This window comes from Chiroxiphia lanceolata, chromosome 3 (genome assembly GCF_009829145.1).
Source record: "Chiroxiphia lanceolata isolate bChiLan1 chromosome 3, bChiLan1.pri, whole genome shotgun sequence".
NCBI lineage: Eukaryota > Metazoa > Chordata > Aves > Passeriformes > Pipridae > Chiroxiphia > Chiroxiphia lanceolata.
The window spans coordinates 52,267,503-52,279,635 of record NC_045639.1 but is presented as its reverse complement, the minus strand read 5'-3'; the positions used below and the strand labels follow the sequence as shown (position 1 = coordinate 52,279,635).

Genomic DNA, 12,133 nt, shown 5'->3' with positions numbered 1-12,133 from the left:
TGAGATACATTATTGCTGCAGCAGTCCATATGAAAAGTAAATTTGACTGCGCCAGAAGGAACTGCGGTTTTTAGTTTTCTCCACTGAGAAAGATACTGATACACCACTCTTGAAAGGTATGCGCACGTTAAAAAATTAGCTATTTGTAGTTCCAGTTTTCATTTAACCAATAGCTTAAACGTCAGTACAGTGTCAAATGGCTTACTTGAGAGAACAAGAAAAAACTTAATTTCTTTGAGTGATTCTACCTATATGCATATCTGTTAATCAATTAAAATGTCATGAGAGGGAGTCTAAGTGTATCTTCATCATGTTTTCATGCCCTTCAGAACAGAAGTCTAGGAATATCCCTTTTTCCCGAAAAAAAAAAAGCTGTGGAAGCCAAGTGACAAATCATATGAGTTGATTTTTGAAAGAATGTTTCTGTTCTTGAGTCCAAAGTGAATTGTTACAGTATTGTTCGGCTGATACTTTAGTCTCCACTTGGCTTCTCTCGAGTTTCTGCTTTATGCTTTTAATTGACCCTCCAATTTATTGATTTTCTAAAAGTTACATGGTGTGACAGACATCTGAGTGTTTTTGTCTATTTATTTAACAGCATTGTAAGGCATTCCATACCTTTATCAGCTTTGTTTTTTAGTAAACACTGCATGGTAACTACGATTAAGTTCCAAAACTTTTAATTAAAGACACACACATTAACTTCAGATGTAGGAATATCTATATGCGTAAGGTAAGGCATACATATATCCTGTTGGTAAGCATGAGACCTAGGTCTGCATTTACTAATAGTTTTACAACTCCCAACTGGCACATAAAAAAGTAAAAAGAAACATTGACTCATTAGATATCGATTGGCACAGAAGCTAGGACTGAAGTCTTTGTTCCTACCAGATCGGTACTGCAAATGGAAGACCACAGAGCACTTGTGAGAGTCTTGCTGACTTAACTTAAAGCCAGGCTTTCTTACATCCAGTGATGGATGGAGTTTGCAGTTCTTTCTAACTTCAGCTCCATATTCATCCAAACAAATAAGAGACATCAACTGGGTCTGAGCACTGGATTACTGCATGAAAAACTTAGATAAACTTGTAGCCCATCTGGCCAAATCCTGCCTGGCTCACAGCCTCCCTCTTCTCATCTAGCTCTTCAACAGACACTAGAGGTGGTGTTGCCTTGCAAGTGACCAGCCTCTGACCAGTGTGAGAAAAACCAGACATGATGTGGTTCTAGCAGGAGCCTGACTGAGGTATCCTAAAACTGGCATCTGACAGGACTTAGCTGTCCTCCTTGGCTCATCATGGCAAGCCTTACTCTATATTAATTTTAATACAAGCAACTTCTCTGAGCTGTGAGCAGATTACATTCCCAACAGCAGCAGCAGCAGAGATTCTTGCATTGGTGTCCAGTCAGCCTAACTTCCAGTGGCACTTCTCATCACACTTCAGCTGCTAATAGCATTGGTCATGCTTTAAAATAAATACAATTCTTTTATGGGAAGGAGCCCAGATGCAAGATCCACCACCAGACTTAAATCACAGAACCACAGAATGGTTAAGGTTGGAAGGAGCCACAGTGGTCATCTGATCCAACCTCCCTGCTCAAGCAGGGTCCTGAGAGATCGTTGAGACTGGATGTGGCACTTAGTGCCGTGGTCTAGTAACCACGGTGGTAATGGACCAAGGATTGGACTTGATGATCTCAGAGGTCCCTTCCAACCCGGCTGATTCTGTGATTCTGTGATCCTAGAGCACATGGCACAGGATTGCGTCCAGACGGTTCTTGAATATCTCCAGTGAGGGAGAGAATCCTTCCCCGACAGAGGAGCTTTGCACATTGGGAGCGTGTCAGGATGATGGGAGAATCCCAGGCTCACCCATTTAAAAAAACCAAACGGAGACGTAGCTGGGCGCCAGGCTGAGCTTGGGCGCGTCACTCCCGGGGCGGGGAAGGCGGCAGTTCCTTGGGGAGAGCGCCGCGAGGCCGTGCGGGTGCCGGAGGGCGGGAGGAAGGGGCGGGCGGGACCCGCGGCCAGGCGGGAGCCGCAACCGCGCGGGAGCCGCGGCCGCGCCGCCCGCCTCCCTCAGCGCCGCCAGGGAGGGAAAACGCCGGGCCGGGCCGGCACCGCCCCCCGCGCCCCGCATTGGCCCCCGCCTTCTGCCCGCCTCCCATTGGCCGCGTCCCGCCCGCGGGCGCGGCGCGATTGGCCGGCGCGGTTTTGGATACCAAATTCAAAGTTTTTAAAAAGCGCCCGGCGAGCGCGGACCACGCACTGCCCGCTGGCGCCGCATCAGAGGTGAGCGCCGCACCAGGGTGAGCCATCCGTCCACCAGCTGGTCCGCGGCTGTGGGGCTCTGTGCTCAGGGCTCCGCGGCTGGACCGGCTCGGGCCAGCGGGGCTCCGCCGGCAGGGCTCTGTGACCGGGGTGGCGGGGGCTGCCGGCGTACGCAGCGGCGGGACTGGGAGTGCTGGCGGCGCTGCATGGCCCGTCATGATGGGCTGGGGAGGGGGATCGCCGGCGGCCGCCCAGTCCGGCTGCCCTCCGCAGCCTAGCCCCGCAGCTATCCCGCCGGCGGGACAGGATGGGATGGGACGGGACGGGACGGGACGGCGGCACATGGGCGGCCACGGAGCGCCCCGATCCCGCCAACGAGCCGCATGTGGGGTGCTCTGGGCTGCTCGCCGCACCGGCGGGGCCGGTCCCGGGTCCGAGCCGGGGTGGGGAGCGCAGGTCGGCTCCCGCCGGCGGGCAGCGCGGGCGGGGACGCGCCGCTCTGTCTCCCGCCCGCCGGACCACGCCGCCGGAGGGGGCATCCACCCGGCGCGGTCCTGCTCGCCCCACCACCAGCATTTTAGGGGGAATCCTGTAGTGCTGGGAAAAGGGGAGACCCTCGAAAGCGCAGGGTGAGGGTCCCGGGGCCGTGGGGCACGGTAGAGCCGGGACCCGACCTACCTGCCGCCGATTCGGGCCATCTTGAGCTCTGGGCGGGAGAAGCCTGACAGCGCCGCGGGGGCCCGCGGCTGAGCCCGCTCCTCCGGAGGGTCAGGGCCGGCCTTGATAGGGGGACGTTTTCCAATTCATTAGTATTTCAGCCCAAAAGTTCCAAGGAAGGGGGGAAGGGAAGGAGGAAGCTTAGCGAGGCTTACATCTCTCACCTAACTCACACTACTCAGAGCCATAAGCGTATTTGCTCCTTTATTCCACTAAACGTAGGTACAAAGAAGGGACTTTGAATCGTTCATGAAACATTTTTCTAATACTTCTTTCCAAAACTGCTGGAAGTGCTTAAATCCTTTAAAATTCTTGCTCAAATGGGGGAGCTTATATTTCCTATGAATTACAAAGCATGTTGAAAATTATTTCCCCTTTAGATTTAACAGGGCAGCGATGGCTTCCTTCTCCCCTTCAGCCCTCGCCCATCCCCCCGCAATTGTTAATATAGATAGCACCGTATTTCGGGGGGGAGGGGAAAGAAATAGGGCGAGGAAAGCTCAATTTCCCTATGATATCTATTGACCTCTCACTCTCTTAAAATCATGCTTGTAAGTAACCTTTATTTCCCTCCGGCCATTGTTTAGGGGTGGCTGCTTTTCTTTGTAATTTACACATCCATGTGAGCACTTGAGTTTTTCGTGTGCCATCCAGCCTCTTCCCTTTTTAAAAATGCCAGATACCTGGCTGCAGCAGCAGCATTGCCTCTGGTCTTGGATGCAAACTTTAGGCTTTTCTGGTCTGGGTTGTCACTCGTGGACCCTCTGCCACTGGTGTTCCTTGCAGGGACCGCAAGTGTGCTGCCTGTGTCGCTATATTTAGCATAGCGAGTGGAGGCATTGGTGTGTCTAAAAGTAAACTGTTCTGGTGGAATGGTGACAAAGTAAATCAGCCAGTCAGTTTCCTAGCCCTAGTTATATGCAGCATAAAACTCTAGTTTTGAGATGATCTTACATAGATTGAATTACATAGTGGCTCTTGAAATCCATAGTTCCACTAGTTGTATTTCAGACACTACAGAGTGAGTTAGATAACAGTATAAAAGTCATAATGCAGAAGGAAGGCATGGTCAATTCTTTATAAGAAGAATAATTTGTGATATAGTTTACACTGTGTTGTAATACTGTCCTTGTTGTTTCTTGCAGGATACAAACAACAAAATGAAATCAAACCTTAACCGCTCTTGCAAAATGAAACGTGATTTTGACTCTGCATCTCTTCATGCTGGGTTTGCACCACTGAAATCTGCTGTGGAGAAAACAAGACTGGAAAAATCCTGCCCCTTGAATTACAAGGAAGGCTTTTGTAAAAGCTGCACAGAAGAGCATCAGAAAACATTCCCTAGTGACTCATATCATGCAGCCACCAGAAATCTAGAACTTGAAGATGGAGGAAAACCGATATATAACAAAGAAAACAAACAAGTAACCCAGAGACTTGATGAAGTTATCTATGAAATGGAGGAACTGGAAAACAGTAAACTTAATGAGGACAGTGGTTATTCCTCTATGTTAAATACTCAGTATGCTGATACAATAGAACATGAGGATAGTATACCTTTGGCTGGGAATCTCTGTGTCACACCAAAACATTGTCTCAGGAAGAACCAAAACCAAGAACAGTTTTCAAAGAAGACTTTACTGCCAGTAAGCCATTATGAAGACATGATTTGCTCAACTTTGAAAAAAAATGGTAAAAGAAATCTCAAGTCTTGGGCTGCTATAGACAGAATTGTTTTTAGGGGAAAAGTTGAACTTTGTAACTTAATTGGAAAGAAAATGGGGCTAGATAAAATAGACATTTTTGCCGAGCTCTTCCAAAAGAACCTGAAGCATGTATTAGCAAACATTTTAAGGCATCTCAGCGAGGTGGATTTAATCAAGTAAGTATATTGATCTCATTGTATTTCATTGGGAAAGGAAACAGCCTAGTCAGATGGCTTAATGATTTAAGTATGGGGCTTGTGACATTTACTGAATGTTTAGTATTATGTGTTAGTATGTTAAAACATGAACTGACAATGTAAGCTGTGGAGAATATCTTTTCCCAAGAAGGCAATTAAAGACTACAACTGTGAACATGTTCTATATTTGCATGAAGGAAAAAGATTACAGTTATTCTTGCTATTAAATAAATCCTTTCCCAGGAGGTAACTGATATATTTGTATTTTCATTGCAGTTTTGCCAAAGTCAGCACAACATGGCGGAAGATTCTACAAGAAGATAAATGGATTTTCCAAATGTATAGTAAAGCTGTGAAAAACCTCTCTGTAAGTTGCTGCACCTGTTAGATAATTTGTGCCTGAACCATCAGTATCTTTCTGCTATTTCAGGACTTAGTCTTAAGAGATCACAGAAGAGTTTCTTAGGTTGAAAACTGTCACTGGAGTGTCTGAGCTTGTCCTGTCAGGATGCCCTGTCTCAAGTGTTGCTAGTCACATCAGTGTCTTTGAGGACCCCAAGGAAGGTTGACTGAGAAGGTGACCCAAGGAGAGACGCAGATGTTCTTAGGAGCTTCCACATGTCCTGTGTTACAGAGAAGGGCAGGAAGGAGAGGGTCACTTCCAGCATAGCCCTAGAGACTCAGTAAAAGCTTGCTTGCTTCATCATCCCCACTGATCCAGAAGGGAAAGAGACTGAAATAAACCACTCAGCTGACTGTGCGACTCAGGGTCTCTGTACTTTCTTGCAGCAGTCTCCAAATTCTAGTGTGCTGGCTACAGAAAACTAAGAAGTGTTTCATACTGTGAGCTATTCCTAATGCCTCTTTGTCTTATGAAATAAAACATACTAGATCCAACCACACGGCGTTGCACTTTATCGAGTCAGGATTCTTAAAACACTATGAATGTCTTTCTTATGAGATGGAGAGACAATGAAACAAGGCTTAAGATCTGTCACAGGATAAGGTAGTCAACCAGTTTGAGTTTTTATGTAGTATTTTACAGTGCTAGCCTGTTGGGGTGAAACATTTGGACACCACTGAACATTCAACCCATAGAATTTGATTTCCTCCCTGCCATTGTATGCTTTTTTGTTTAACCTGAACTGGAAACCTGGAAAATTGGTGGGAGGAGTTTACTTCTCACAATGAAAGCTTCAAGCATTCCTATTCACCATAAAGAATTAGAAATACTGTTCTGTGCTATAAAACATTGTGATGACTAGGTTATGTGCTCTGCCTAAATAATTACTGAGTTAATATGAAAGTAGGATGACATAATAGATTCTTGTTTTGATGGTCTGAACTAGAGAGCTGTTCTATGCATTTATAACAGAAGTGACTGAGAAAGTTGAGGTAAAATCGGTAACATACTCCTTGGTGTGATGCTTTATTAATTGGAAACCAGGACAAAGGATCAAAAATTAGTTGTTGACTTCTATTAAACAAAAAAAACCAGTATCAGGTGAGTCTCTTTTCAAATTTAAATCTTGATTTAAATCTTGTTTTTCTTTTTATCAGAATGGCACGAAGGCACCAGAGCATGCTGCAACAAGGGAGTATGTTCTCTACAGAGTGTCTTTAGCTTCCATTCAGAAAGCAACCCCACCAAAAATCTTGAACAAAAAACCCACCAGATCCAAAGCATCTAAGAATCACAGCAGGCTCGTGGAGTTTTCTGAGGTAACTGATGATTTCCATTCATCTTTAGTTTCTCACATGTTGTCTGGCACACGATCAGCTTGTAAAGCATATTTCTGAAAGTAGTATCTCCTATTTCAAGTGCTCGTAGTTCTTATTAGTATGGCTGCCAGTTTTTTGCTTAGTATGACTATTTTAAATCCCACAAAACCTGTCAGTTTTGCGTCAGAACTGATGGACAATTTAAAGGGAAAAAAGGGGGGACCAAAGACTAAAAAGTTCCTATTTTTTAAAAAAATAAACAACGCATACTTTTTCTGTTCATTCTCTGTTGGATTTTTTTCCAGCTAATTATCTGGCATTAAAATGTACTTTTTTAGCTACAAATTTATAGTTGTCAACAACTGCAAACAGCCTGTTTCCCTTCACCTTGTATTTTTCTTAAGCTGTTTTTTTCCCCACGTACAGGTGTAGGTCTATGTTGCAAGTACTTCATAAGACTTTTAAAAATGTTTATTGAAAGTTGTTGTTTATTAAGAAGCAGTAGATTTTCCTAACTAGAAAAAGGTTTTATGCTCAAGCTCAAAAGTCTTATCCTGCAAATTAGTGCAATAAGAGAAGATATAATGGCATTGGAAAGTATGATCCAGATGCTCTAGTACTACTATATAGGACATTGTAGCATTAAGAATGTAAAAGTACTCTGTTCAGTAGCTGTCTAAAATTTTGTTCCTAAAAGACATTTGTGTCTATACGCAACACATTCAGATTATATAAACATTTTGCTTTTAACAATTGAATGATATAAGGTGCTATACAGGTCTATAATTTTCTAATGCTAAATCATTTTGAAAGCAGGTGTTTTTCTGTCAAAAATTAATTAATTGGAAAGAAAAAGGAATTGCTTCCATTTTGTATCTCAAGCTAAGTGCTCCACAGCTGAGATTTCTGAATACATTTCTCACTTTTCAAAAATGTCAATGATTTAAATAGAATTCATATTTATTTTCTTTTCTTTTTTAAAATTAAGTTAAAACACCATCCTTGGATGGGGTTTGGAAGATTCAGGAGAGCTGTTTTACTTACCGCCTTTGATTTAGCCTATCCATCAGATTTTAAATTTAAAGAATTTGAAACTGGCTACCCCTACTCCAGTACAAAATATACCAAAAAAGTATATAGAAAGCTATAGTCTGGTTATTACTTTTCAGTCTCCACCAGAATTTGATACAAAAATTAGGCTAAATTTTTAATTTATCTCTCTAGAGTAAGAGAAATTATAATATGTTTTGTGGCACTTAGGTAACATTAGGAAATTCTTAGAGAGTTTACTTACCCTCTGCTCCTGATTTTCTGTGTATGCTTTTTCCAATAGGCTGCCAAGACCTTGAAAAACACTGAAAGCTTTAAAGCCTGCCATCGCTGTGGTTCACCTGCAAAGTATGACTCCTATCTTCAAAGAGCAATGTGCAATCGTGAAAGTTGTGGCTTTGACTTTTGCACAAAGTGCATGTGCAGCTACCACAGCTCCAGTGACTGTATAAGTGGCAAACCAGTGAAACCCACCTCTATGCCAGGGCCACTTCCTGGGACTAAGAAAAGCAAACAGAATCTAAAGAGGTTGTGATCCAAATTGTCAGATGTGCCATAAATTTTTTTTTATTCATCTACAAAGAAAATGTTTTCTGCTATTCTATATTTATAAAGAAGTTTATTCTATTATTCCTCTGTGCTCTTTAATAGTCTTGTTCAGAAGGCTTTTAAAAGCATTTTTAGTGCTGTCCAGTGAGGTGAGTGAAGCCCTTTTTAACTTCAAATTATGGGGGAGTCTAGATTTTATGATTTTTCAAAGCTTTGTCTTTGATTTTTAAATGCAAACATTTATAATACCATTGTCTCTGATTTCTCTTATGAGAATCTTAAATTGTTCTTCCTTCATTTCTTCATTCAGAAAGCTCAGGTTTTCCTTGAACTGAGGTGATACCTTTTCCCACTTTAAAAAAAACAGTACTGTATGTTGGCTATACTGATAAAAAGTAGGTGTTCTTTTTTTTTTGAAGTTATAATATTACTTTTAGTATTTGTATATATTTGTAAATACTATTCATGTTTGTCTTGTAAATGTGAAAATAAATTGCTGATCTTGACTTCGTTGGCTTTGTTGGACTTCTGTCTGTCATCTTAGAAGATTACTTCTCTTTTCTCAAGTTTCTAGTATGTGCTTCTTAAAGACGTTGATTTGACAAAGTGCAAGTCTTCTGGGTTTGTGTAAAATGTACTGAATCCATTCTCATGCTGTGTTCTGCAGCTTGATTCCATAAATATTTTGTCTATTCAAGTCCACTTAAACATATGCTCAAGACTGGAGAATGAAGGGTAGAAGGCTGCCAAGTTGATTCGAGGGCTGGAGCACCTCTCCTATGAGGAAAAGCTTAGAGAGTTGGGTTTGTTCAGCCTGGAGAAGACTTCAGGGTGACCTAATTGCAGCCTTCCAGCACGTAAAGAGAGCCTACAAGAAAGGTGGAGAGGGACTTTTTACAAGAACATGTAGTGACAGGACAGGGGGGAATGGCTTCAAACTTACAGATAGTAGGTTTAGGTTGGGTATTAGGAAAAAATTCTTTACTATGAGGGTGGTGACTGTGCACTGGAACAGATTGCCCAGAGAAGCGGACTCCCTATCCTTTCCCTAGAAGTGGAGTTGTAACTAGATCTTTAAGATCCCTTCCAACCCACACCATTCTATGATTCTGTGATCCTATTATACCTCGTTCTGGTAATTAGACTGCACCATCTTGATATGCATGTAAGCACAGTGAGTCTGTTAGGCATTGATAAATAAGAAATATAAGCAAAAGTTTGTTATAAAATTTATAACTTTTATTTCTGTGTCTACTGAAATTCCTCTGTCCTGAAGAACACAGATAATGTGATCTGAACAGAACTGCTATTTCCTACAATGATTTAAAGAAATATGGCACAGGCATTCAGTCTTCAACTGGTGTTGCAGTGTACGATACATTTTGAATTAAAACTTGTGTGTCTGTTTAGGAGGTGAATGTGGCTGTTACAAACTTAACAGGTTTTCAGATTTTGAGCTTACTAAGGGGAATGCACTCTCTAGTAGGCCTAGCAATTTGTACACAGAGAAAGTGGAGAACAGCTACTCTTTTTTTTTTTCATTTTTCATTGTTAGCTGTAGAAATTTATCTGCTCATGCAGAATTTTGAGAAAAATTCTGTGTTACCTCTAGATAAGAGGGAAGAGTTCGACTTCAGTGGTTACAGTTGGGGATGAACAATATGAAGAAACAGACTTTTTTTACCAGTTTGTGAGTGCTAAGAGACACCTATCTTCTTCCTGAAACCTTGTTGGAAAGGTCAAATTATTTGACTTTTAATGAAGCCTTGGCCAAGCTGTGATGGATCTGCTGCAAACCATTGTGGCTCTTTCTTTCCTCTTGCCTAACTGTTTTTGTTTTATATGATACTCAGATCCTTGCCTAGCAGCTTAGTTTTAACAATTAAAATAGACATTTAAGATTACAGCCTTCATCAGGTGGGTGACAGCTCCTTAAGGACCTTGATCTTGCAGTTTTCCTATGCAAAATTTCTAAAGCATGGGGATTTGTGGTGGCCACGCAGCTATTTCCTCCTTTATGGTAACCTCGCCTGGCAGTTAAAACCTTGTCCAACAACACTGAGCACTGGACCTGTATAAAAATTATGTGTTTGATTGAAAGCCACATGGTGGTTGGTCTCCTCAAAGATGTGGACAATCAGCCCCCACCCAGCAATGCTAGCGTCTGCTGCTGAGAGAGAAAACAGTTCCTCAGAGAGTGAGGGTGTTGGATATTGGTATCAGTGGGTGCCCCAACTGGTGCTAAGGAGAGTGATTTATGTACCAAAGGTAGGAACAGATTGTTGTTAATGTCTGTGCTGAGCCTATCTTGGACCTGCCTTTGATATGTAATCAATGTGAGAGTCATACCTAGGGCAAGAGTATAACACTTGCCATATGGAGATGAGTCCTCCCCAGGTACTACAGCTGTTGTCAAAAAGTACTTTCAAAGTCAACCTTTGCCAGCCCCAGTGACTTTGCAGGAATGTGATAAGCTTCTTACCCACATTGCACATGCTTTTCAGATCTCCAGAAGGTGAGAAATACCTGCAGGCTGCCAGAGTCTCCTGCCTCACTGGTGCAAGTACAGATTTCTTCCAGTTACTTACTTATCTCTAGGAATGGCTCTCCATGATGAGGAAGGGTGGGACATTTCTCTGCTCTGTAAATTGTTGTGGCTAGCAGTTGTTTCTCCCAGCTTGAACAACTATGGAAACAGATTATTCCTTAACTTCATCCTGACCCTAGCCAGGAGACAGACAGAAGCAGGTTTTTAGGAATTTTTTAAATCAATATTGAGCTTTGCAGCTTCTCTTTCTCACACTTATGATGCTATCTTGAAAAATCCAAGAAGCTGTTCAAGATGCTTACACTTTCCTGCAAGTCATTAAAGGCTATTTCAGCAGTCTCACCACAGCAAGCAGAGAAGCTAAAGAGAAGTGCCAGATAGTGATGATATAGTCACTTGCACAAACAAGGACAAGTTTGTATGCATTTTAATATATCCTCCAGCAAAAGCCTTTGTGTTCTGAGGAACATGTCAGAACCAAAACAAGAAAAAACAACCCTCTTACTTCAACTCTGTAAGTGCTGGCACCTTAGCACAGCTTGTCATCGCAGAGCCTGATTTCTAGCATGTGGCAAAACTGCAGCATGTGTCAGATATGCTGTCACTAGCCAAGGGTTTCACTGCAAGGAAGCAACATTTTAGCATGTTGAATATTTTGTTTGACTAAAAAAGAAAAAAAATGTAAAACATAAATAAAACTCTGTCAGTGACCACTCTCAAAAAAGCTCTGAATATTTAGCCCTAAAATATAAGGTCTGCACTGACTCAAGGAGTTTAAAAAACAGGAATCTAGATTAAGATTTTTACAAGGTTTCCTCCCCAACTCCCAAAGCCAAGGGCTGACAGCCCCTTTGAGGAATTTATTCTGTATCATAAATTTTTTTAAACGAAATCTGTTGTGGAAAGGGAAAACCACGAGATGGTGCTCTTGACCCATACAGTGTATGAAGCCAGATTCATTTAGTTCCTTTTGCCGTGTTCATGGAGAGTGTACTCCCTCTACCTCCACTGACTATACATCGTTACTGTGGTCATGGGGAATGAGATTAAATCTGCAACTGAAAGATAAAAACACAAACCTTGAATTCAAATACTGATTTAACCTTGAATTCAAATACTGATTTTAACATTTGTTTCAAACATATTTGTGTAGGATATGTATGTATTTGCTAAACTTAAAAATGTACAGATGCCCTTCACAAAAGCTTTATCATGATGCTAAGTGCATATGACTTCTTTGAGGAGCGATTGGCTGCTCTAAACATGACCTATATTTTCTCCACCTTGTGCACCTCTATTTTTAACTGGAGAGCAAAGTCACCACTCCAAAGCAGTTGGTGCAAGCTGTCCATCAAGCCCCTATCGCAGG

The 12,133-nt window shown here is 42.3% G+C and overlaps 1 protein-coding gene across 1 annotated transcript; it reads left to right on the top strand.

Annotated features, from left to right (window-relative positions):
* The first annotated feature begins 6 nt into the window (after positions 1–6).
* On the top strand, positions 7–8,722 carry FBXO5 (F-box protein 5). The gene is made up of 5 exons (XM_032683912.1): positions 7–116; positions 4,138–4,874; positions 5,172–5,262; positions 6,456–6,617; positions 7,951–8,722. The coding sequence occupies exons 2-5, from the start codon at positions 4,153–4,155 to the stop codon at positions 8,200–8,202; spliced, it is 1,227 nt and encodes a 408-aa protein (XP_032539803.1). The 5' UTR covers positions 7–116; positions 4,138–4,152; the 3' UTR covers positions 8,203–8,722.
* Positions 8,723–12,133: the final 3,411 nt, after the last annotated feature.